This window comes from Lepidochelys kempii, chromosome 11 (genome assembly GCF_965140265.1).
Source record: "Lepidochelys kempii isolate rLepKem1 chromosome 11, rLepKem1.hap2, whole genome shotgun sequence".
NCBI lineage: Eukaryota > Metazoa > Chordata > Testudines > Cheloniidae > Lepidochelys > Lepidochelys kempii.
This window is the reverse complement of record NC_133266.1, coordinates 39,962,040-39,989,467: the sequence shown is the minus strand read 5'-3', so window position 1 is coordinate 39,989,467 and position 27,428 is coordinate 39,962,040. Positions and strand designations below refer to the sequence as shown.

The 27,428-nt window shown below is 39.5% G+C and overlaps 2 protein-coding genes across 6 annotated transcripts in view; one reads left to right on the top strand and one right to left on the bottom strand.

The window, feature by feature from the left end:
* DCAF17 (DDB1 and CUL4 associated factor 17) overlaps nt 1–24,663 on the bottom strand; it is a 38,729-nt gene extending 14,066 nt beyond the window's left edge. The window contains exons 1-10 of one of the 4 annotated variants that reach the window (XM_073305813.1): nt 24,331–24,658; nt 23,805–24,047; nt 20,953–21,056; nt 17,942–18,032; nt 9,739–9,875; nt 8,473–8,551; nt 7,993–8,082; nt 5,779–5,886; nt 5,065–5,170; nt 419–561 (exon numbers count right to left, since the gene is read on the bottom strand). In XM_073305813.1, coding sequence (XP_073161914.1) covers nt 419–561; nt 5,065–5,170; nt 5,779–5,886; nt 7,993–8,082; nt 8,473–8,551; nt 9,739–9,875; nt 17,942–18,032; nt 20,953–21,056; nt 23,805–23,981 — 1,035 coding nt within the window. In that variant the 5' untranslated portion in view covers nt 23,982–24,047; nt 24,331–24,658. Of the gene's footprint in view, nt 1–418; nt 562–5,064; nt 5,171–5,778; nt 5,887–7,992; nt 8,083–8,472; nt 8,552–9,738; nt 9,876–17,941; nt 18,033–20,952; nt 21,057–23,804 lie in introns of all 4 variants that reach the window. The other 3 variants (XM_073305814.1, XR_012154288.1, XM_073305815.1) reach the window with 3 other exon arrangements.
* METTL8 (methyltransferase 8, tRNA N3-cytidine) overlaps nt 23,850–27,428 on the top strand; it is a 44,226-nt gene continuing 40,647 nt past the window's right edge. The window contains exons 1-2 of one of the 2 annotated variants that reach the window (XM_073305816.1): nt 23,850–25,032; nt 25,851–25,990. The gene's annotated coding sequence lies outside the window, so the exon portion shown is untranslated. The remainder of the gene's footprint in view (nt 25,033–25,850; nt 25,991–27,428) is intronic. The other variant, XM_073305818.1, reaches the window with a different exon arrangement.

The window sequence follows — 27,428 nt, the reverse complement described above, 5'->3', positions numbered from 1 at the left end:
AGAATTCACCCAGGAGTAGAAGGATCAGACACCAAATAATAAAGCAGCTTATTTGTAAAATGGTTGTAGACAGTGGGAAACAACATGGCACCATGCAGGGTATCGGCAAGACTCAGCTCAACCCATCACTGTTGAGTTGGGAACACAAAGGAAGTAATGCTATGTGTGCAGGGGAAGGTAGGAGGCACCAGAAGCAACACTGCTGGGAAGAAAATATTTCCATTGCTTTGTGTTGATTCTTTTGGCAATATCAGAAGCAGCACTGCTGGGCTATAGATGCAGCCCATTAAGTATGGCACTCTCTGGCGAGGGGGCAATCAATACATTAAAAGGGCATTGTAGGAGAGAATTAAAATCTTTATTGCTCCAAGTGTTACTCAGATGGTAGGGTGAGTGAGGCTGCTATGTGAATATTTACCAAAGCATTGTCTTTCAGAGCACAAATATGGAAGACTCCTTTATGCTTTTTCCTGTTAGGTGTGATGATGTAATGCCAAGGGTATCCTCCAATCTGAAATGAGTTCTCCAGAGAAGACACTTCAAATAGCAAAGGTGGGGTATCTGTAAACATTGTGTAATGTTAAGATCATTATTAACAGCCTCATAATTCCATTGGTCCATAGAATTCTAATTAAATTATTCATTCTTGAGAACTTCTAAAAACTCATTACAGTGTTTAATGTCATTGTGCACACAGAAATACAATACAGATGGGCAACTAACTTCTACCTAGCAAAGTGGCATTATGTGCAAGAAAATGTCTGAACTTTAATATTTCCCCTCCACATATCGCTCAAGAAAACAATGGGGGAATCACAATCAATGGATCTGCAGCTGCATTTATAAATTTTACAAATAGAAAATCTTAGGACTCAGTGCAGTAAATGGCAAAAGGAATCTATTTCTCCCTTCAGCTCATGTGGAGCAAGTTACATTCAGTATTAATAAGCTACTCATATAAATCCTCCGTGCAACAATGGGAGAAGGAATTTACATAGCAACTTTAATCTAAATGGATACCAGAAAACTTTACAAACCTTTACTAACTAGCATTCTACAAATAATTTCTACAGCCACTAACATGGACCCAACTTTTAGGCTGAAAAACAGCCCTGTTTAACAGCACATTGCAATACTACAAAACAATCTCACAGGAAGTAAAGACTATTTGAAATTACAAGGGGAATTGAAATAGGTGGAATGTAATTACCCAAGCTGGAGTTTGGCCAGAGCAAGAAGGCCCACATCTCTGCTTTTGTAAAGTATACTGTGGTACTTTTAATGACAAGAACTGGTTATGACTTCAGTTCGATGCCTCCTTCGAAAGACTGAATTTAAAGCAGTAAAGTGCCCTCTTGTGCTGTGCTGGGGCATTGGTTACATGCTGCTTTAGGGAAAAAATGCCACCAACTGAATCAGCCACAGTACTTCTTTCAGCACCTTGAGCTTTCCGTAGATGTCTCAGCCAAATTCTGACCTGGTTTTATGCTGCTTAACTTATGAGACTGGACAAAATTACAGCCTGAAGTAGTCTGACTGCATCCAATACCTGAACTTATATTTAGCTAGTGCTCCCGATCCCCATGCATCTCAAGATCCCAAAGTGCTCAGCCAGCTATTCTGAGAGGAGTCGCTTTATCTATCATGGAAATGAAGCCACATCTGAGGTGGAAAGTGGCAGCTGTTTAGCTGCAGCCTGTAGGTTAGGACAGGAAGTGAAGACGACTACCTCTGATCTAATATTTAGTAAAAAAGGGAGATTCTAAGCAAGATTTAGTAAGGTAGGGTTAATAAAAAATGATGTCTCTGAGGGAAAAGTGCAATATGTGGTATATTAGATGCACTGGCGGAGGGTTGATAGCAAACAGAATTGGTTAAAAAATTAGAGGAAAACCTCATTCCCTGACAGGCTGATTATTTTCTTTATAAAAGCATTTACTACTAAGAACCCTGAAAAAGTTCAGGGGGATGGACTAAATTACTAACTCTGAGCCCATTTTTATGCCACAACAGCTGTAGAAAGTATAGGCTTCTCAAGTTTCTCTTTTTACACTTATGTTGTCTTTTGCCAACAGTTTTAAAGATCAGACGCCAAAATCACAGCAACCGCTGTCACTATCTCCCACCTCTCCTTTCTTTCTTATGTGTTGCTTTCTCCCATTACCCAGCAGTCCACTGTCTATTAGAATACCTTCTAGAAATATCTATTTTCAATCACTATTTGAGCCTCTTTAGTTCATTTCCACAAAATATTCCAGTATCCTCTAAATGCAAAGCCTGATTTGCTCCTGGCGGTACTAGTATATTTGTTCTAAATGTGGAAAAATAATGAATGAGATTTTCCTCTCCATTTTTATGAAACTACCAAATACTCTCATAATAAATGTTTGTTTTGGGGGGGGAGTAAACAGGAAATAGCATTTTAAAGTTCTGGACCTTTTAGATAGGTGCCTTTTCCTCTTTCAGATTTGGCCAGGGTCAGTAGTACGTGAAAATCATTACCAGCCAACAGCTGTTTGGTGACCTATGTGCACTAAATTATTGATCTCTGTGCAGTTCCTCTTGGATAGGTGTCCATATCACCTATGTTTTTGTTAGTCTTGGAAGAGAGGCCAAGAACTGAATACACATGGAGACTACTCTACCCTGTCATCTGTAGAGATGGTCTCTCCAGGTCAGGGCTACCCTTGCAGAGCAATGCTAGGAAGTGTGTGTTGCTTCTGCCCAGGATGTGGTTTTTCTGTGGAAAAATACAAGATTTCAAGTCCCCATAGCTTTCAAGGCTTCACATAGCATCCCAAACAGTTAAGTTTCAACAAGTACAAGTTTAGACTCTGTAGTCTTCAAAAAGATCAGCTGCTTCTTCATGGAAGCACTAAATATCACTGTACAGTTTAAGTCAGCCATCTCACTCATAAAAGAAAACTCAAAAACCACAGGATGGTAACTATCTCCAAACAGCAGCTATAGTCAATGTTCATCAGAAGCTGAAAATGTCCTAACCACAAACTGTTCTTGAATAAAGTTCAAGATCAAAAAGGTTTCTTTTTCTTTTACTTTGTCTCTAAAACTCATGATCCAAAACTCTAATGATCCATAAGCCGTGGCAATGTATCTAATATAAGCTGCCTTTCAAAACTCTCACAGGCCTATTCTCAACAGGGCATCCAACATTAAGTTATGGTTTAGTATACTACATCAGAGAGGAAACTGAAGAGAGAGTTCCTAAACTCCCTCTCCTTTGCAGAACTTAAGCCAATGATCATTGTATGGTCTCATTTCTTGTTTTCATATGATGTTACATAATTAAAGCTTTAGATTATTATCTAGCTCTATATTGTATCTTTGTGAATTACTTGCATTAGGCTGAAGTATCTGGATTGTTCTGTCTGCTATTACTATGTGAAATTGTTCAATAAAAATTAATGTAAATGTACTTTTTATATGAAAAAAGAAAAGGAGTACTTGTGGCACCTTAAAGACTAACAAATTTATTTGAGCATAAGCTTTCGTGAGCTACAGCTCACTTCATCAGATGCATTCAGTGGACTTTTTATATGGAAAATCATTTGTTAAAATATTGAGTACAAAAAGCCCAAGATTTTTTTTAAAAGGGAGCCTAAAATTGGTATTCTAAGTGCATATTTGGCAGCAGTGGGAGCTAGCAACTGCTTAGCACTTTTGTGCCAAATATTAATGTAGGAGGCTCCTACTTTTGCAGGGGTGGGGAGGAAAACGTCTAGATTTTTTTTAATTAGAGAAAAAACAATTAATGTGCTGAGATGGAAGGCCTGGGCTTGGGACCCACCTTAAGATTCTGATTTCAGATGCACTGGTGTAAAGAAGCCTTTTATATCTGAGAACTGTACACACACAAAATGTAATACAACAGAATACCATGTTTGTAAGCTGGACATAAGAGTTATTTTCTAAAATAGCTTAGTTTTTCACTTAGAATTAAGCTCAATGTGACTGACACACTGTGGACAGCTAGAATGGTCAAACTGCAATTTGGATAAATTACATTCTGTCCCCTTGAGTTCTCCCTGCAGTTTAGATTAGATACAGTAATCTGTTTCTCACTTCCTATGTTATACCATTGTTAGGCCCTACCAAATTCACAGCCAGGAAAAACACATCACGGACCGTGAAAACTGGTCTTTTGTGTGCTTTTACCCTATACTACACAGATTTCACAAGGGAGACCAGTATTTCTCAAATTGGGTGTCCTGACCCAAAAGGGAGTTGTAGGGGGGTTGTACGGTTATTTTAGGGGGATTGAGGTATTGCCACCCTTACTTCTGCGCTGCCTTCAGAGCTGGGAGGCCAGACAGCAGCAGCTGTTGGCCAGGTGTCCAGCTCTGAAGGCAGTACCCTGCCAGCAGCAGTGCAGAAATAAGGGTGGCAATACTGTACCATGCCATCCTTACTTCCGTGCTGCTGCTGGCGGTGTGTCTGCCTTCAGAGCTGGGATCCTGGCCAGCAGCCACTGCTCTCCAGCTGCCCCCAGCAGCAGTGCAGAAGTAAGGGTAACAGTACCGCAATCCCCCCTACAATAACCTTGCAACCCCCCTGACAACTCCTTTTTGCGTCAGGACCCCTACAATTACAATACTGTGAAAGTTCAGATTTAAATAGCTGAAATCATTAAATTTATTATTTAAAAAATCCAATGACCATGAAATTGACCAAAATGGACCATGAATTTGGTAGGGCCCAAACCATTGTGTAGCTTTTCTGTGTGCAGTTTAACAGCTATCGCGTTCCATCCCAGAAGTGGCTGCTTTACACTGGTAGGTGAAGGGATTCCTGTTTATGCACAGTTTTTAGAGTTTCTGAAGCAGTTTTGTTCCTGTTCTAACTTTCTGTAGAAGTCCTATTTAGTAAATTCTTGAGTTTGGAAGTAAAATAGAAAACTTTCTGAATTATAATATGAATACCCAACTAAAAGTAGAGGTACACTACAACACGACACACAGCAGTTTTAAATGTTCTTGCCAGCAGTGAAAGATCCACAGATAAAACATAACAGCCATCAGTCTTGATAACGCAAAGATAAAATACCTGTTATTTTAATGTTACAAGGAAGGCCAAATGGATACTTTCCTACAATTCCAACTTTACCATTCCAGTTGTATTTGCATCCCAAATCAAATTGCTGCTCTGTGAACTAAAATAAAGCAAAACAAATTGGTTTTATTGATGTACACATTTTCTGTTCAGTTTTACTGCATTACTCAAATGGTTCATTTAAACCTAAAATCTTGTTTTCTAAGTACTAGTAGATTTTTTTTTTTTTTTTTTGGCTGAAAGAATTTAAATTCACTTTCAGCTCTACAACTGATTTTTTCAAAATTTAAATCTGGGAATATTATTCCTAGACTCTCTCTGATTCCATTTTATATCAAGGAGTCTTCCTTGACCATTGGTTTCCAACCTCAATACTTCTTCCTGTTACAACAGACATGACATGTAACAGTCTGTAGATACTCGTTTTGGTAAGTTGTCTCTATGTGGTGTCTGAGTAAGATCTCTATTTATGTCAGTGCCCACTCTACGTACATTTCACAATTTGAGAATAATGCTATTAGAATTGTTTAGTAAGGTAGTGTGCCCATTCATACCTTAGACTGTAATTTTCTTACAGCATGGCTTCTAACCTTTGTTTGGTGCATTTCTCCTATGATAAAGTGTCATATTCATATACAGTGCTAAATTAATAACAATCAATTTCCTCAAAGTATAGTAGGTTGTGTGTCAAATTCCATGCTCCATTACCTGCTCAGAGATAGACTGGAAACTATAGAGCCTGACCAGACCCACGCTATACATCACAATCAGCATTCCATGAGAAACCGCAACATCTGTCACATTGTTCCCAAATATCTGGCTCAAGGAAAAGAAAATATTCCATCAGGAAAGAGATCATTAAAAAGAAAATGTAAAACACTAAGGCTGCTTGAATAGAAATTGACTTGCTTTGTTTTACAGTCTCATTTCCTGTTACTCTTCTCTAAAATTGCTGACAGATGTTTTATTTTAGATGGTTTTGCAAATCAGATATTCTTTTGCACTTCAATAATAATACTTTGCACTTCCATACCACCTGAAGTCAGAGAATCTTTACCGACATTCATTCTCAATATGCCCCAACAACAGGTAACTTGTTACCCTGTTTTTACAAATGCACACAGTGATGAAGTAGGTTAAGGGTACATGATAAGTCAGTAGCAGAGTTGGAAATACAATCTTTTAATCCTGATTCCTGGTTCGCTGCTATATGGCAAGTGGTCATTCTGCTCAGGGATCCAGGACAGCACATAGCTGAAAAGTTAACTATGTTACTAATGCATCAGTCAGGATACAATATTGGATGTTTAAGCTCTGAACCTGAACCCAAGTCAGATAGGTCCATGGAGAGGTGCTTATAGCTCTTAATGACACTGCAGTATTCATTTTCTCCAGAGTGCCTCATGCATCTCCACTAAGGAAAACAACAAAAAATCCAAACAAACAAACTTTTGTTGGATGTAAACAGATGAACTTTATTCTTAATATTTAATGGGCCACACACATGCTTCCAAGCTGCATTTCTTCCTACATTTATAAAGCATTTATAAAGAGTAAAGTTTTCACTCTGCTAATAGATATATTTTATGGAAATGTGGTTAAAATGGGGAAGGGGAAAAGCCAAAAACAAGCATCAAATCAGATGTTCCTTGGCCTATCTGTAGGACAAAAAACCACTTTGATCCACAATACATCTCAGGAACCACATCCCAAATGCATGCTGTCAGATTCTGGCTGTCTTAGAAATACATGTATTGCCTGCTTCACAGGCCAGAGGGGGCCAAATCAGTGGGGTTTAGGTCTGAATCCACGTGCCTCGTTTGATGCTCTTTCCACAGAACTAGTCACTATTTGTACAGCTGGTTGAAAATTTCTGGTGGAATGTTTCTTCATTGGAATTTGCCAATTCATCTAAATCAAAATGTTCCGTGGAGACAGCTTGATTTCTGTGAAGTTCTGATTAAACCTGCCTGGTTTCCTGCCAGCTTGCTTGTGGGCATGCTGGGGTGCCCAAGCTACCAAGTCCTTGGCAGCCCATGTTCCCAGTTTAATCTCAAATTTGACCCTCACAGTTGAAATCTCTGTATTAAATTCCCTACACAGGTTGGTTTTCAATTATGTCAAATTCTATGCTTTGTGGTAAACTTTAAATAAAAACATACTAGCATATAAGATGTTAGATTTCTAGTTTGTGTCAGACATTAATTTACATGGGCTGTCAAGAGTACTTTATAGTTTTGCTATAAAATAACCCCACTTAGTGCATTCAGTGTTGCCATTTTTTTTTTGACCACTTGCTCATCACCCATTTCGTAAACTTTATCTTGCCACTCAAACTATGTATGGACAGAGGTGCTTGTTGATAGTAAAATTTCACTGCTGCTTCTCTCATCAATAGCTTCCTAATGAACATGCTATTACAGACAAATTTCAGATAGGACATGTTTCCTCTTGACTGGAACAGCAAGACTCACATTTTTATTATTTTTCTAGTATCTTTCCAGCTTAATGTAAACGCAAGTTACAAATCTCTCAATGTATGTAGTATTTACATTTTACACCCTTAATGGTGGATAGGGATATTTTCACAGCTAGCTTCCTTTAAAACCCCAATGCCCACAAACACCCACCAATTCCCAACTCTCTTCTTCCTCTAAGGAGGAACTAGTTTCAAACAACTTTTCCTAGCACCTACATAACAGACCTGGTGCACTTGATATTTTGCCAGCAGGTCACTTGTGTGAAGAATTACTCTGTGGTCATTTCTATCCAAGGGAAGTGGGATACTGATACATTCACTAGGGAAATGAGCCACTGCATTATATGAATTAGTCCTGCATTACTGGGACGTGCAATGAGGCAACACAATGCTTTTTTAAATTACTACACCTTGGAGCATAGTTAATACAGAAAGTAACTCACTTTTTTGTTTATCTCCAGCATTCCAATAAATTTCAGAGGTAGCACTCTGAATACAGCAAGAAAGAATAGCACAGACTGTTGGATGCCTGCCTGGGAAAGAACAGTAACTCTGAACTTAGTTATTGTATTTCAGGCAATATTACATGCTAGGACATTAATCTAACAGTATGAAACCATGATAAATATTGTTAAGACCTTTTAGGGGAGGATTATCACCTTTTTTTCACAAGGGGAGACTGAGGCTTAGAGAACCCAAAGCCATATGAGGAAGGGAGGGGCTCTTGACCGGGTTCTGTCCTCTAATCACAAAGCCAGTCATGTTTTTTCTTCTAGTAACATAAAAGAGGAGAGTGTTTCCATACCTGCAATAGTTAATGACACAGGGGCAACTCACAAAGAGTTCTCTCTGAACCTCCGGACCGGTCCTGTAAATATTTGGCTATATATACCTCACCTAACAGAATGCTTGAGTAAACCTACCTGCTGTGTTGCTGCTGGAAGTTTATGCTGAGCTGATTTGAGAACCATAATCTCTTGAGGAGTGTCCCAGCTCAGATACCTATTGGTGATAAGAATGCATTTTTTAACGTAGTAATTGTTTTAGACTTTCTTAAGGCAAATACACCATTTCTCACAAACTTTTTGTAATACAGGTTATAACACAAGTCAGCTCATGTGGATGCTGGAGCAGATCCCAGTGTCTGGCCAAGCTCTGCCTGTTAAATGATCTCGGGTAAAGAGTGTTTGGGCACCTGGAGTAGCACAACAATGATGGAGTTGGGGGCCAAGATCTGGCTCACTTTATCTGGGATAATGAGACAAGCACTATTGCAAGCTCTTAATATATTAAAACTGGCTAATGCACTTTTCCCCTTTCCCTTCATAAACCAATTTTTTGATTCTGCACCATAAAAAGGGTCATTTCCTCTGGGAATTGAAAGAAAAACTTGCACTTCTCCAGTAGCAGTAATTTCCCACCTCTTAAATGGCAAAATGGATACTTTGTGCAAAAGAACATTCATAAGTTAAAAATTGCCTATTTCTGAATTGATAATATTTTCCTTGTTTTATGATGTTTGCTTTGCACATCTTAAAAGGTACATTCTTGTATGTTGTTATTGCAATATTAAAAGTTGTAAAATTGGCAGAGAAAAGCCAGCGATGATAATCTGATTCTGCGGTTTACTTTCTTTTCCAGATGAGTTAACTGGAAATGTAGGTGTAAACTGAAGTCCTTAACATTTACAGTGCTGAAGTTTAAAACTTTTCTAAAAGAAAATTCTGTGTAGTAACTATGCTCATGAAAGATACGAGATTGAGAGCCTTGAAGTCATCCATAGAGCAGGTACAGCATGGGATCAGCACTGCAGGCTGCCATTCATTGCACCAACAACATGCCTTTATTCTGATCTGGAGGATAGTTCACCTCCATGCTATTCAACAACTTGCACCTCCACAGAGTATGAAAAGAATGGTGTTATTTGCTGATAAGTTTTGGGCTTCATCCTTTTCCTGCCGTGAATTTGAGAGAAATTCCATCCATAAAAATGTATTTTACAGACCTCTGGTTAAACAATATGGATTCTGCCCTTCCAAAGTAATACAGTGTTAAACAAAGCTTTGTGAATGCATAGGAACAAAATAGCTTTAATATATTACAAATTAAGTGATTTTCCCCTATAGTACTGCTATAAATCCCAACTAATTAAAACATTACTTGTAGAAAGCCCAGCCAATAATTAATACCTGAATTTGCAGTAGGGTGGGAGGTATATTTTTTCCAGTATTTCTCCAGTATTAGCAGAGAGACGAAGGAGCCAGTTATGAGCAGTCAAAACTGCAAGAGAAGATTTATAGTCTGATGGACTGGGAAGCGTTTCCCCCTACATAAAAAGAAGTTATCAGTAAAAAGTTTGAATGTGTACATGAGGAAAGCCTTATTGCCTACTTTCTATAGTTTTTAAAGCAAACTATCTGGCCTAGATGGAGATTAGGGGCCAGATTTTTGAACACCATCCTCCCTTTTCACACTCACAGTTTGCAGGCACAAATAACTGTGGGCACAATTGTTCCTAGGTGCAATTGATATCACTTAGGCTGACTCTACATGGAGAAATTGACAGGCAATGTTATTGCAGAATAAGCTAAACCAGAATAGCTCCCTATATGGACTCACTTTGTGAGTGGAGTAATTATTCCAGAATAAAGTCACTTTTATTCTGGAATAGAGCATCCACACAAAGAATTATTACAGAATAAATAAATTATATCAGAATATCTAGTTATTCCAGAACAGCTATGCTGGTCAATTTCCCCCATACAGGCAAGGGCTTAGAAGTCTAACTGCTTGATGTTAAGCAGTTGGATGTCATGCCAATTGTGCTTACAAAACTGCAAGTACAAAAAAGATGTAAGTAGAGGCCAAACTCAAAATCAGCGTCTTAGTGATGGGTGGCGTTTACAAACCCAGACTAAAACACAGATACAATTAAAATGTCCTGCAATAAAAATGAAACATACAGACACAAGACTGCAACAGTTTTAAAGTAGGTGATAGGACTGCTGGGAGCCACTAGGGGAATGGTGGATGCATAGTTTTATAACTACCTTCTGCCACTTCCACAGCCATGGATCGGTAAGGTTCCACAGAGAAGCATGGTTTTATTTTCTGTCTGAGGCACTCTCACTCCTGATATCTTTTCCACCCCCTCCCCACCTTTTTTATTTTTTTCAATCTTCCTCCCCTTTCCCCTTCCTTAATTTTGTTTCAGCCCCATCTAATTTCCTAGATTTTGGGTTTATAGTAAATCTGGAAATGTTCAATCCATTTGCCCTAAATGTACACTTATAAGAGATATCCGATCTAAATAGTGTAATGAAGATTTCAATTGAATGATACTGTTTCAATTCCCCAACTGTAAAGAAATCTGATCTCCTAAAATCCTATCCAAGAATAATTACTATTATTGCTGTTTATGATTCACCAAATTACTGAGAAGATGTTATTATGACACTGTTGTATGCAGTGTAGTTGTCTGTTTTTTTCAGTAATATTAGTTCAGTTTTTTTCTTTACTTTTTATTTTTGTTAGAGTTGAAATAAATGTTATGCTGATTTACATTGGTAATGTGACTATGGAGTTTACACTATAATCCAGCGTGGACAAGGCTCCAGGGGCAAAGTTTAGGCAGAACTGCTCTGCTAATGAACTCTTATCTGCAAACGATCCAGTTATGTTGGAATAAGGTTGTTTAAATAATTTGTGTAACTTTCTTATATTTCCGCTATAGACTTGTTCTTAAGTTTAGAAACTAGCCTTCTTCACCCTTTTTTTGCTGTTGGGAATAGTGCAGAAACCACGCCCTCCCTTGATATGAGACTATTTCTCCTTTATAAAATTAAAGGGAATCCAGTTATACCCCAGTTGGGTGTTTTGAGTGGTGGGAAGAATGAGTGATGTGGCCACTCTTCATGTCCCAGGGTGGTGAGGAGGAATCCAGATATGCAGCCCAAGCAATGACACTATTCAGCCACCCGATAAAGAGAGATTTGATCTAAGCATGCCTTATTGCTAATATTGTAAACTGTGTTTCCTGGAACATCAAAGGGGTCAATCATCATATAAAAAGAAAAATTATTGTCACTTACCTTAGAACACTGAAAGCAGATATTATCTTCCTACAAGAAACCCATTTAATTACTTGGCGGCAGAGACATTTAGGATGGGGGGAGGGATACTTAAGTTCTTCTCTGCAGCCAAACATGTAGCAATATTGTTTCATAAAAGACTCACTTTATAAATTCTAGATGTAAATAAAGATCAGGAAGGTAATTTTTGTTGGTGAAGGCTATGACTTCTGATTCTATATATACCCTAATTGATGAATGTGGACCCCACTAACTATAACAGGGTTCAAAAAAGAACTAGATACATTCATGGAGTATAAGTCCATCAATGGCTATTAGCCAGGATGGGCAGGGATGGTGTCTTTAGCCTCCATTTGCCAGAAGCTGGGAATGGGTGATGGGATGGATCACTTGATGATTACCTGTTCTGTTCATTCCCTCTGAGGCACCTGGCATTGGCCACTGTTGGAAGACAGGATACTGGGCTAGATGGACCTTTGGTCTGAACCAGTATGCCAATTCTCATGTTCTTAATAAAGATGCTCCACTTTTTAAAAACATTTCCCCCCCCCCAAAATTAATTAATATGCCATTAGAATCAATCATCATAACAGGAGATCTTAATGAAGTATTGGACCCTTTTTTTAGACAAATCAGGCCAGCCCCAACATACACAATCACATACTAGAAATATTATAAAAGATTTTAAGGAAGAATTGGGGTTAAAAGATGTATGGTGGTTGCAAAGCCCCTGGATGAAGAATTTTACTTTTTTTTCCTCCTTGTAGTCCACATATTCACAAATAGATTTCTTCCTGATTTCTATGACTCTGGTAGACTCAGAGCTCAATAATGAAATCAAGTCTATTGTGATCACTTATCATGCACCAGGATGCTACCCCTCCCAAGACAAACTGGACTTGTAAAGATAGATACTGAAATCCGCTCTTGTGCAACATAAACATTTTCAGAACCATGTCACAGAAGAAATTCAGTTTTTTCCCTAAACAATTGACTCACCAGAGATATCCCAATCCACCCTATGTGATACACTAAAAGCTTTTATTAGGGGTAGGATTATTTCCTACTCAGCAGATAGGAAGAGGGCTAGCCAGGCTCAGGTCCTAGAATTAACCAAACAACTTAAAGCTATGGACATAGAATGTGCAAACTAGCCCTAACAAGAAAATCTTAAAAATGAATCAATCTTTGGTAAGAAGTAAATAGACTGAATTCAGCACAAGCTCAATTTGCTCTTTTTAGACTCACAAAACACACTGGGAGTCAGGGGTAAAAGTGGGGAAAATTCTCACATACAGATTAAAAGTAAGCAGTCAAAGGTCCCAAATACTATCACTCAAATCAGAACAAGAGCAGGTTATTATTACTAATCAAAAAGAGATCAAAGATCAATTTTTGAAATTCTACCAGGCTCTTTACAATAATGATTTGCCACCTGACCCAGAAGAACTAAATAATTTTATTAAAGCTCTAAACTGCCCACAATCTCATAAGAACAGCAGACCAGGCTGGCCTTTCCCTTGAAATTAGAGAAATTAATCAAGGCCATGGAGGAAATGAATCTGGCCAAGACCCCTGCCCTTGATGGCTTACCAATAGAATTCTATCAAAGTTTCAAAAAAATTCTGGCCCCTAAGCTGTTATACTTTTTGAAGATGCCTTAAAGAAAGATATGCTACCTCCTACTATGAGAGGAGCCTTAATTACTGTATTACTTAAACCAGGTAAGGATGCGCAAAATGGTAACAGCTATAGATCCATCTCATTAATAAATACTGATGTAAAAATACTTTCACAAATATTGGCTAAGAGACTGTAAAGTAATGAGTGAAATGGTTAACCCTGATCAGGTGGAATTTATTTTAAAAAGGTATAGTTCACACTCTAGAAATTCCCATGGAATTGTTTCACTCAATGCAGAGAAAGCCTTTGACAGAGTGAACTGGCAATATCTGTTTGTGACCCTTGAAAATTTGGCTTGGGAAAATCCTTCATTTCAGGGACAAAGCTGTTAGGATCCGAGAATTGGGACTGGAACTAACCAATAACACAGTAACTCCCCCGCCCCTTTGATCTGTTTCAGAGAGCAAGACAGGGATGTTCTCTCTCCCCCCTCCTATTCAATCTAGCATTAGAACCACTTGCAATACAAATTAGGGAACTCCAAAATATTCAACCGATCAAATTTGAGACTCAGGAGACAAATTTTTCTATATGACATCCTCCTATTTATTAAAAATCCAGATCCATCTATTCTAAATATTCTACAAACTATAGATAACTGGTAAATTCTCTGGCTACTAGATAAATTGGGATACATTTGAAACAATAAAGATCTCATTGGATTTACATGGAAGTGACTTTCTCTATATAGGGATATTTAGATGGCAAAAGACAAACCTCCGATATTTTGGCATCCTCTTTCCTAAGGAAATTAAAAGCACAGTCAAGATTACCCTCACCTCATTAATCATGCAGTTAGCAAACTACTTCTCTCCCTTCTGGGGAAAAATAAACAATCAAAATGAATGCCATTCTGAGGATCCTTTTTACTCTGAATTCCTTTCCTACCCATATTTCTCCCTTTTATTTTACCAAAATTGACAACATGTTCAGATCTGTTTTGTAGGCTGCTGGTAACAAACCGAGAATCTCCTTACAAAGATTACAGCTCCCTGTCAAAACAGGTTTTAGATGTCCCAACTTTAAACTTTACCATCAAGCAATAATCCTTAGCCACCAGCACAGTGGTTCATTCCCTCATGCCTTAGAAATTCAGATTGGTTCCAGCTGGAAGCAGAATTGGTTGCTCCTTTACCCCTTTCCAATGCGCTGCGCTTGGATTACTACTGATTCCCTAAAGAACAACTACCAGCTATTGTGGCAGACAGAAATATTTGGCGTACTAGGTCTACTAAATTTAAAAATCACCCTCTTCTACATACCAAGGACACTCTATCTGAGGTAACTTGAAACTCTGTATAGCAGACAACCCCATCATTTGGCCAGATTGGATTAGGGTTATAATATTCAAAGAAAGGTTCAATCTATAGACTAAGAAGGAGTAGCAATTATCTCCAACTTAAACATGCCATCTCCCATCTGTTGGGCCCCAAAGCCTATGTTACCCCTACCCACCTGAACTTCATTCATCTCTCAAATATTACCCAGATTGCCAAGATGCACAGCAACACTATAAGCACGTTTGGCCAGCAAATTTGAATGAAACATGGATTCCCAAAAAAGAAATGGGAGGAGAAACTAGGCCAATTTCTCTCTGCCAGCCAACAGAAACAAATTTTAGCCAGTGCTAAATTTTAGCCAGCCTTGGATCTCTGTTTAAAATTAATCCAGCAGAAAATAATCTGGAGGATGCACTGTTCAAACAGGTGCTGCTAAGTGAAACAAATGCCATTCAGCAGGTGCTAACTTAACCTATACGTTCTGGGAATCTTCCTATATCCATATATAACATAATAAAATTGTGTTATAATCTAAACATGCAATCTTAAACCTAATGGATGTTAAGTGGAAGCTGAATAAATCTGAAAACCTTTAGCTCAGCGGGGCACTAATAATTACTCAAAGACTAGTACTACAAAAATAGAAATCTTAAAAAATGACCAATAACTGAAGACTGGAGCACAGACTCTGTAAGCTTGGCCACCATGGAAAGCATTGTATGCTGTAACAGAAATACCCAAGAAAAATTCTCAGTGATATGGTATGCTTTCTTGAGGTATCTGAATGATCCTATTCAATGCATCCTCCCTTACCTCCTCCTCTTCTCTACCCACTTCCTTCCCTCCTCATCTTGGTACCCTCCTCTGAATTTTGCTTCTATTCTTTATCTGATTTTAATCATTTTACTTTAAGTAGTTGGATTTTAATGTATAAATTGTTGCTTACAAATTGATTGTTTTGTAAATTGCTCCAGTATCTTTACATGTATTGAAGGTAAGCTGACTAATTTATAATTCCCTGGGTTCTCTTTGTTCCCCATTTTAAAGACAGGTACTATATTTGCCCTTGTCCAGTCCTCTGGGACTTTATTCATCCTCCATGAGTTCTCAAAGATAATTACTAATGGCTCCAAGATTGCTTCGACTAGTTCATTAAGTACCCTAGGGTGAATTTTGTCAGGTCCTGCTGATTTAAAGACATCTAACTTATCTAAATATTCTTTAACCTGCTCTTTTCCTATTTTGGCTTGTGTTCCTTCCCCCTTGTTAATATTAATTTTGTTATGTATCTGATCACAATTTACCTGTTTAGTGAAGACTGAAGCAAAACAATCATTAAACACATCAGCCTTCTTGATGTCGTCCATTATTAGCTCTCCCTCTCCACTAAGTACAGGACCTATACTTTCCATTGTCTTTCTCTTTCTCCTGATGTATCTATAGATCCGCTTTTTATTGCCTTTTACATCCCTTACTAGGTGTAACTCACGATATGTCTACACTACAGCCACTAAGGCAGCACAGCTACACACGGCAGCTGTGTGCTGTAGCATAAACACTTCCTATACGGAAGCAACGGGCTTTTCTGCTGATGTATTTAATCCACCTCACCAAGAGGCAATGGTTAGGCTGATGGAAGATTTCTTCTGCTGACCTAGCTGCATCAACACTGGCAGTTAGGTTGACCTAACTGTGGTACTCAGGGCTCAACATTTTTCACAGCCCTGAGCCATGTAGCTAGACTGATCTAATTTTTAAGTGTGGACCAGGCCTCATTTTATGCCTGACCTTTTCTGATTATGTCCCTACACGCTTGTGCTATTCTTTTGTTCTCCTCTTTGGCAATTCATCCATGTTTCCATTTTTTGTACAATTCTTTTAAGATTTCCAGGGCTTAAAGAGCTGCTGTTGGAGCCATGCTGGCACAACATCTTTGAAAATAAGGCCATTAGTTCTTGAAAGCAGGCATTTTTTTATACATTTACATAAATTAAAGTATATAAAGTACTCCTGGAACCTTAACTTTCACATTTTTATGACACTTGTGTTCAAATATGCAACCTAAACCTAAATATTAATGCACTATGCATTTAAATAGAAAAGAAAGTATTTTCTCTGACACTATGGAGTTATCCAATTGTTTTTGCATGACTCGATGGGATTTAAACTACATTTCTCTGTACGGCCTGATCCTGCAAGATGCGGACTATCCTCAATTCCTGTGGGAGTTAAAGATACTCAGCTCCTTACAGGAGGCAGAAATCTAGGAGCAGCACGGTGGAGAAATGTAGCACTCTAAAGTCGCACAATATTATTGTACCATGGGCAGTAACATAACTAAGAAAAACTATAAAAGTGTTGTAGTTTGCATTCATTAATGCAAATTTTAATATATTTACTAATTTTTCTCAAAATTTACCAAACTATTTCCCAGTAGAATTTGCCATATGAAAAATGTCATATTTTAGACTTCCCCTATTTGAGTTAGCCAGACGCAAATAAATCTTAATATGAGAAAACTGCTCAGTCTGTCCCTAAAAGTCACCTTTGGTCCAAGAGAAAGTATGACAATTTCAGTCAAAAAATGAATTTTAGAAAACGTTGTGCGCAAATGAAAATAGTGGGTTAAAATGCCAGTAGAGTTATGACCAGCTGTAGTCATTAAGGATATGTGTACATGGCAAGCAGAAACCCATGGCAGCAAGTCTCAGAGCCCCCATCCACAGACTCGTGCTATGCAACTAAAAATAGTGTGTAGATGTTTGGCTCGGACTGAAGCTCAGGTTTTGCAAACTTTAAATGAAGCCAGTATTTTCATGGAATTTTTTCAAAGATGATTACTGAACTCAAAGGAGAGAGAGTATTCGCTAGTGTCTAAGCCCATTTCATTGCAAAAATTCTCACTTATCTACTGTGTGAAGATCATCATTCCTGACAAGCACTGTGATAGTTGTTATAACACAAGAATGTTGTTACAAACAGTGCAATTGACCCATTAAATAATTGCTCCAAGCGAAGAAGAGCATAATATATTAATGTATACTGCTTTGAAGTTATTTAGGTTAACTGAAAATGTTAGAGAAGAGCGGATTGATAATACGGTCTCTGAATACTTTGCTTCTTCCACAAAGTAACAGCAAAACTCCCACCAACTTCAATGGGAGCGATATGCAGCCATCTGAAGACAGAAATTGACCACAATTTGCAATAATCATCATCCCAATTTTCTGAAATGTTTGGTTTCAATTTTGTCTACATTATCAGTGAACTGTTCTTCCACAGCTAAAACAGTTGCAATATTTTGTTTTCAAAATTTCTTCAGTGAAAAGTAACCTTACCAACGGGCATTCCAATAATAATGCATCCTCTATTTTTTCTGATTTAGAACATGTTGGCAGTTGATAAAGTATTCTTGGCTCTCGTGCAATGCTGAGAAAAAAGATTATAAACAATCAGTCTACTTTATAAACTACCTCTGTCAACAGGTCAGTTTATGCACTATTATAAATCATTACCTCCTCCTCATGCAGGCAGCATTCTGAACTTCCCAGCATGCTGGGCTATTCTTATTTTGGGAACTGTCTCTCTGTGCTACTCTCAGAATTTGGGTACCCCCACCCCCCAGTATAAGATGCCATTAAAAAGATCACTTTTCATCTAGGTAAACATTTTAGACAAGAGATGTACCAATAATGTTCTTATTTTAGTAACATACTTTAAAAAAGAACTAAACAGAAAATACACACACACACTAAAACTCTACTAAAACAAAATACTTCACAGCATGCACAATTCTCCCCCTGGGGAGAGGAGGAGAAAAAGAATGAAGCACACATGACAGATGTTACTCATGTTATTGATTGCTCTACTAGAAGGTGCTCAGACTCTAGAGTCATGAGGGTGATAGTATAGCCTATATAGATTAGAACTTGGGGTGAGGGGGAGCTATTAGTTTGTAACAAGTTATTGTGCCAAATTCTTCTGAGTTACAATTAAGAGTAACTTCATTGACTTGCACTGTGTACCTGACAGCAGAATTTGACCCATTAAGTACTATCAGGAGGAAACTCTTCCACTGTATCAGAGTGTCATGCCTTTCATGGCATGGGTGCCAGAAGCTGAGAATTCTTTAAGAATTTAGCAACATATGTTTCCTGAAATGAACGCTGTCTCTGGTTCGGTCTTCTTCTTTTGGCCTTATTAAATGACACCATTCACAAGGCATTTTACGTGCTGGAAATCACATGCTAAAAAGAGGCCAGATCCTGCAAGATCATAAGTATCTTCAATTCCCATTAAAGTGCATCTGGCACATAAATATCTTGCAATGCCGGTTACAACAGTGCCATGCAAACGCCTGTTCTCACTTTCAGATGACATTGTAAATAAAAAGCAGGCAGCATTATCTCCTCCAAATGCAACCAAACTTGTTTGTCTGAACGATTGGCTGAAGTAGGATTGAGTGGACTTGCAGGCTCTAATGTTTTACAGTTTTATTTTTGAATGCAGGATTTTTTGTTTTGTTTTTTTTACATAATTTGACATTTGTAAGTTCAACTTTCATGATAAAAGATTGCACTACAGTGTTTATATTAGGTTAATTGAAAATACTATTTCTTTTGTTTTTTACAGTGAAAATATTTGTAATTAAAAGTAAAGTGAGCACTGTACACTTTGTATTCTGTGTTGTAATTGAAATCAATATATTTGAAAATGTAGAAAACATCCAAAAATATTTAAATGATATTCTATTATTGTTTAACAGCGAAATTAATCATGCGATTAATTGTTATTTAATTTTTTTAATCACTTGACAGCCCTAATCTTAAACATGTGCGGTACTCTTGGGTAACACCCACCGGATAGAATTTACATTGGAACCAGTGTCTCGTCAGCTGCTGGAAATGGCCCACCTTGATTATCACTACAAAAGGTTTTTTGTTTTTTCCCTCTCCTGCTGGTAATAGCTCACCTTACCTGATCACTCTTGTTACAGTGTGTATGGTAACACCCATTGTTTCATGTTCTCTGTGTATATAAAATCTCCCCACTGTATTTTCCACTGCATGCATCTGATGAAGTGAGCTGTAGCTCATGAAAGCTTATGCTCAAATAAATTTGTTAGTCTTTAAGGTGCCACAAGCACTCCTTTTCTTTTTGCGGATACAGACTAACACGGCTGCTACTCTGAAACCAGTCAGGACACTTCACTCTAACAATGGGCAGTAGAAGAAACCCATTCTGCCCAGATAGCTCTTCCTGTGGATGCCTCAGCAAGAATATAGGCAGTGACTACCCCTGTGCATCATCAAGTCATGTAAGGACATGTGATATGCTTACGTGATCCTGAACTCCATCTTGAGACAGTAACTTTCCATAAACTAGGCTGTGAGCTTTGTTTTGAGACCGTAAATTTACAGACACATGGCAGAGAATATAAAAGACTCCTGAAATATCTTCACTTTGCCTCTTTCCTGCCCTGATTCTCTGGACTCTGGATTCCAATCTTCGGGAAGTCACCTGAGAGACTTTACAAGCTAGCAGTTTATACCATCTTTGCTACAAACCTGATATAAGAACTTTGCAGTTATTTGATCTATTAAGCATTAACAACTCTCTTATTCCTTTTTTTATTATTAAACCTTTAGTTTATAGTTACTAAAGGATTGGCATCAGCGTGATTATTGGGTAAGATCTCAGTTACACATTGATCTGCCTATGTGCCTGATCTCTTGGGGGTAAGAAGAACCCTATGTTTGATTAAATTGTTTTTTTAGTAACCACTCATCATAGAGTCCAGTGTCTGCATGGTGAGACAAGGGCTGTAATGCCTACAGAGACTGTACCCTTGACTTCTTGTTAATCAATGTGCTGAGACAGAAGTTTACTTTTGTTACTGGCTTGGTATAATCTAATGATAGAATAACCACCAATTTAGGGTGAGACTGCCTTATTTCCCAGCAGTTTGTCCTGAATTTGGCATCCTCAGCTGTGACTCACTGAGGCCCGGTGACAACTACAAGAAATAAAACTAGTGTTCAGTCTGTTTAATTTGAATTCTGTGCAGTGCTGAACATCCTCAACTCCCATTAAAGTCCAGTGATAGTTGAACATAAGCAGCAACTCACAGGATCAGGCCTTACCTTGCCAAAAGCAATGCAATACTTAATGCTACAGCTATTGTCTAACACTTAAGGATCAAATCCTGTGAACAATTAGGCATATGGGTATCTATGCTTATACAAGTGATCCCATTCAACTTGGTCGGACTACTCAGGGGAATTTCTAAGATCAGAGCCTGAGTATTAAAATTAAAAATAATGGCAATTTTTAGCAATCAAATAATTACCTGCTCACACAGCACCGATAATTGTCAAAATAAATTCTTCCGCGCTCATAAGCAATAGGAGATGTGGAATGAGTTGTCCAAACATTCTTGAATTTAGTACTTTCCTGAAATAGACAATGAATAGAAGAAGGCTTTTATGACAAGCTGTGGTTTTGGAAAATATTTCACTTGCCCCTACTGCTTAATAACTGACGTTAGTTGAACATAGTTTGTTGAACACATAAAGGACTTCTTAAATAAATAAATAAATAAGTCTCCTGAAGTTATCTAGCCATTTTTAATTTTTCTTTCCTTCTTTCTACAATTGTACACTAGATGCATCCAGTTGTGAATACAGTAGGCATTGAAATATGACAAGCAGGGCTTTGACTCAAAAGTATTTGAAAAGTAAGTCTAGAAAAGTTGGAGGGGGTATGATGGAGGAAAATGTAATAAAATTTATGAATGGGCCTTTATAAGAAAACTAGGGACAAAAAAATGAAAAGAGATGCTTTACCAATTCATGGACACCATGGAAAATAAATATATATGTTAGTAGTCCCACTGAATTCATGGAGTTTTGGGATCCAGCCTACTCTTGGTGTTTGGAGGAAGGCACAGGAGGGAATTTACACGCTTGCTTCCATAAAGAATGCAAGATGTTAATGAGTTCACTTGAACTACTCACATGCATAAAGTTACTCATGTGCATTAGTGATATCACGATATGGGGTTGCAAATAATTTTATCTGTATTAATTAAAGCCCCAATCCTTTATGAGATGAATGTAGGTGGGCTATGGTCAGACAAAGCCCCACTAGCTTCAGTGGGGCCCTATGTGGGTGCAGGGATCTCCCTTCACACATCTGGTTGCATGAATGGGGCCTAACACCTTAGATTGCTAAAACTAAAGTAATTTTTAAATACTAATTTAATTATTCCTATATATGGTATTTCTACATTTCTCTCAGCTTGGCCAATAAAAAAAATTAAATCAGTTTCACTTTGGTTTATAATCAGCTGCAATTTCAGTTTCCCAGTGCTGCAATGTTTGGTTTCCACTTCAGAGGCATGTTCATTTGTTTACAGAAAACTACTGATTTTTTTAAATTGTGGAAACAATTCTGTTGCACTTAGGCCAGATCTACACCATCAATTTACACTGGTATAACTATGTCATTCAGGGGTGTGAAAAATTCCTGAATTATACCAACTTAACTGCTGATATAGTCAGCACTGTGTTGATGGGAGAGCTTCTCCCGCCGACATAGCTATCGTCTCTTGTGGAGGTGGATTAACTATACTGACGGGAGAAGCTCTCCTGTTGGTGTAGTGGAGTCTTCACTAAAGTGCTAGTTACTCCTGGGGAAATTCTGCGCGACTGCACATATGCAGAATTCATGTCCCTCTGCAGAAAATACATAATGCCAGAGGCTCTGCAGTTCTGCCTTTTTCCCACCAGGGGCCACTGTGCGCCACAACAGACAGCAGCTGGCTGACCAGCAGTAAAAGCCAGCAGCTGGCTGCATTCCTCAGTGCTCTGCCCGCAGAGCCCAGTTAAGAGTTATGGGATATGGGGCGGGGGGGGAGGGGAAGGGACACAGACAGCATGGAGCACACAGTGGGGGGGGGTCACAGACTGGTGTTCAGAAGGGCTAATGGGGTGACAGCATTGAGCAGGGGCTGAATGGAAGGTCAGGAGCAGCAGAAGCACCCTAAAAGTGGGAGGGGGAGGCCACGCAGGCACCCAAACCATGCTCCCCTGCAAGTCCACACTGCCCCTTCTTCCCAAGTCCCACCCTCACTGCCCCTTTTCCCAAGACCCTGCCCTCACACAGCCTGTTCCCCCAAGACTCCACCACCTGCTTGCTTCTCTCCTCCCTGTCACTCGCCTTTATGGTTGGTAAAAAGTGGGGGGGGCCATGGCCCCCCCGTTCTAGCTCCCCTGCTGCAGGGCCACATGGGGAAGTAGGAGTAGGAGCTGCAGGGACACATGGGGACACCCAGTAAGGAGCCTCCCTTACTCCCTAACAAAAAATCCTGTTCCATACTTCTCCCACTCACACCCAACAACCCTCCAGGTTCTCTCCCAGGCTCCTTCCCTCTCCCTCAGCACCTTCATTACCCCTGCCTACACCCAAACCTTTGCACTGCTTCTGAGGGGTGGAGGAAATATAGTTCTGTACTGTAGTTTAAATAAATTACCCAAAGTTCTGTATTAATATGCCCAGTGAGGAATCTATTGTTAAAAAAAAAAAAAATTCTGAATTTTTGTTTGTATTGTTACAGACATACTTGCTGACAGGTATTTTGAAATAAATTACCAAAATAATTGAAACTGGTGTGAATATATATTGTGTTATTTTGACAAATAAAATATGCAGAACTTTAAAATATTGTGTGCAGAATTTTTTATTTTTTGGCACAGAATTCCCCCAGGAGCATATAGTGGAGCAGCCTGCACCGCTGCACATGTAGACAAACCCTTAGAGTATTGAGGTCAAATTTAAGGTTGATGATGTCCCTTACACTGCTACCATAATTTTAATATTAAGTATTATATAATTGTCTACAATAATAGTCAATTATTGTAGATAACATCAATTATAAAGATGTTGCATCTTTTCCAGATTTTTCCTGAGGTAAATTTAATAGTATTGACAGGTTTCAGAGGAACAGCCGTGTTGCTAACTCTCTCATCCTTAATCAAGAACTCAAGCTGTTTGCTCTCTCACAAACTTCTCCTATTCAGAGTTTAAGTCCAGAGGTTGCCCAAATTCCTGCACTAGACTGGAGTTCAGAACATCTGGACTGAAGAAATCAGGCTCCAAACAAGGATTGATTCACTGCTGGAAAATGTTAGAAGCGGTTACCTGACACACTAGCATTCTTAGGATTCCCATGTTTTTTCTGTGGGCGACACCCGCATCTTTTGTATAAAATCCGTGAGACCTCCTGGTTAGGCGGCGGCAGACATTGTGAATTTTAAAAGCACTGGAGCAGAGGCTCTTGGCTGAGGAGGAGGAGGAAGCGACTGAATCTGGAGACATTTTTATTTCTTGGGGAAAAGCTCGAATTCCTTCTAATTCCTCCTGGCTCGGGCAGCAAGCGTGGGGCTGTTCAATACAAGGAGACAACAATGCATGTGCCGGATCGTCTTTCGATGCCACAAGTATTAGGGGCCCCACTCGCTGATCTCGCCGTCTCCCTCCCGGAAATCCCGGAGCCCTCCGCGGGAACAGGGTAAACCAAGCCGGGACAGAGCTGCCTGCACAGCCCCCGCTACACCCCAGCCTGGATGCAAACGAGGAGACCCCTGCCTGCCCAGCCGCCGCCGCCGCGGGCCCCGGGCCCGTTCCACCCAGGCCCCGTGCTCTCCCCGTTGCGACGGCAGCGCACCTGGGCCGTTGCTATTTATAACGTCTGAATCTGTCCACGGCCAGTTTGCAGCAGGCCCTGGCCGGATAGCAGCGCCTGGCTGGGCTCTAAGAGGAATGTACCACAAGCCAGTGGCGGCGGGGGGGGAGGAGAGTAACTCAGCTGTCCAGCAGCCATTACTTACTACCCCCGTCACTCCCCACCGACTCTGTGCCGCAAGCCACCTGGCAGCGGCTGACCAGGCCAGCACCGGCCAGGCCGCTCCTGCTGCGGGCGCTGCGCGGCGCCGGGGCGGGTAGTTTTCAGGCGCTTCCCAATGACGCGCCAAAACTACAACTCCCCGAAGCCATGGCGCTGCCCTCTCTATGCGCCCCCTCCCACGGGTGGCGCCTGCCCGCCTGCCCTTCCGGGGGCATGTTTCCAGCTCCGTGGAGCGTTTCCCCAGCAGCCAGGCTGGGGCGCTGAGCCGAGCTCCCGCGGGTCCTGTTAAGTGCGTTGCCGGATGGGAAGGTGTTGTCACGCCCAATCCAGGGGGCTAGACATTGCTGTATAGAAAGGTTGTGGGGCGCCTGAGTGGGAAGTAATGGATGCTGTGAGCCCCGTGCAATCTGTTACTGTATTTACTTGTGACACAGTTCCCTTAGCTGTACACAGAGAAGCAGTCCTAAGGCCCTACGATTATTTTAAAGGATTTTCTCTATAAACTAAAAGAACATTTTGAAGGTATGTTTTGGTTTGTTTGTTTTTTTAAATTAAAATGTTACTGGCACTTTTCAGTAAATCAACCACAGTCAGCTCTTCAGAGTAAGCAATATGTCTTAATTTATAAAGATCATGAAAATTTACAGTGCTGGTGTAAATGAGAATAAGTTAAGTACACACATAGAGCCCCTGATACTGCAAAGACTTATGCACCTGCTTAACTTTACAGTAGAGTAGTCTCAGCGAAATCAGCGATACTACTCCTGTGCACGAAAGTTAAGCATATGGGTAAATCTTTGCAAGATTAGGGCCTTAATATTTCATTATAATGATTTCTTTGCATTCTTATAATGAGGTTCCATACGTCTGGCAAAAGACAATATAACTAGTACACATACGTTGTCATTTTTGTTCTAAAAAAAACCCCCTTCTAAATGCATTTTTATCATGCATTTATTTAAAAAAAACAAAAAGGGGAGTAAATATATAGCATTTATTTATGATTCGGAAAGACAAGATAATTTAGGTGGGAATTTCTTTCCAATTTTTTTGTTTTTATTTCCTTCATTGAAAATAAAATACCTTTAAACTGAGCAGGGGAAAAGAAGAGAAGTCTGTTTTTGCTCTGCACTGTTACTTTCCAATAATATTCAACAATATTAGCAGGGCAATTATACTGTGCAACTCACTGAAACTGTACTCACTATTCTGTGCAGTCATGCTCATTAGTGAGATGCCAGTGATGATAGTGGTCATTTATTTTTTAAATATAAATTTGGGGATGTGAAAGTTGCTGGACTGAAAATTATGGAGGTTGAATTTTTTTTTTTGTATAACAGATACAGAAGGTTAGAAGGGTAATTTGCATTTTCATGGAGACTTGGTTTTGTTGGTGATTTGACTGATATGGACACATGGATATGGAACTAATGGAATTCACAAACTCATTGTATTTGTTCCGTTGAACAGCTATCACCAGGTAATGAATTCTGGTCACTATTGAACTGGGCTGGATTTGAACTGATTCAGTTCCCGATCCTAGAAATACTGATTGACATACGTGAAGTTGGCAGGATCAGGGGCTTAGAAATGTAAAGCCCTTCATCTCAGTCATAGTTCTCTGAGATGTACAACATGTGGGACTTCTTACTGCATCTCTTGATAGATATCACAAAGCACACCTCCACAATTGATAGCAATAGTCAGCAGAGAAGCTGAGCTCTGAATACACATGGTAATCATCCTCTTGCCTGAAGAGGTCTGCAGATCAGGAGTGAGGCTTGTGTGGAAACTGGTGCTACCCGTGTCTATGAGGCTAAATAGTGGGCCTCAGTCTTTAGGGATGTCAAATACACTGGCACTTTACACAAGTACTAAATTATCTTAAAAATTTAAAAATATTTTGAGGGCCAAGGGAAGATGGAGTTGCAGCCACAAATGTCTGTGGGGCAGTCGCCTTCAGGCCAAGCCCTAGCAATGGCTGTGAATGAATAATGAATGAAGAAACTCAAGTGGTAGTGCAGAGAGTGTTCCTGCAAGAAACAGGGGAGAGTCAAACTATTCATGTTGTGCAGGCTAGTGAGAGGAAAGTATGGTTCAGGTGCACACCTGCCAGCGAGGAACTAATGCTAATAACACTGAGGCTATGTCTACACTACAGATACTACAATGGCACAGCTGTCGCACTGCAGATGTGCCACAGTGGCATCTGTGGTGTAGACACTTGCCACAGTGATGGAAGGGGTTTTTCCATCACTGTAGTTAATCCACCCCTCTGAGAGGTGGTAGCTAGGTCGATATAAGAAATCTTCTGTTTGACTTGCCAGTGTCTACAATGGGCATTAAGATGGTTTAATTATGAATTTTTCACACCCGAGTGCCATAGCTAGGTTGACCTAAGTTTTAGATGTATTAAGTTTTAAGCCTGACTAAGCTTAGCTGGTGCTATAAAAAGAGATGTATCGCTAAACTATGAAATTCTGAATACCTAGAAAAATTCAAGCTTGTCTACTCATTGTAATGAAGAGAACTAAGTGCATGATCACTGTGGTAACTGCAGTTGCTTAAATTGAGGTGGGAGGTTCCTGATGGTTTTTTCCATGAGTGGTGCTCAGCTCTGGGACTCACTCCTGGTCTGGCAGGGCTAGGGTTTGTTGGCCTTCAGGGTTTGCTGTGCATGGACAAGGCCCATGTAGACTGTCAGTGTTCTCTTGGAGGGGTGGGCGGATGGGTTTGTAGTGGCCAACAGTGGAGTTCTTAAATATAAATTTTAGGTAATTTGTGATTTTCATCCTGTGGCACCTTATAGACTAACAGACGTATTAGAGCATAAGCTTTCGTGGGTGAATACCCAGTTCGTTGGATGCATGTAGTAGAAATTTGCAGAGGCAGGTATAAATATGGAAGCAAGAATCAGG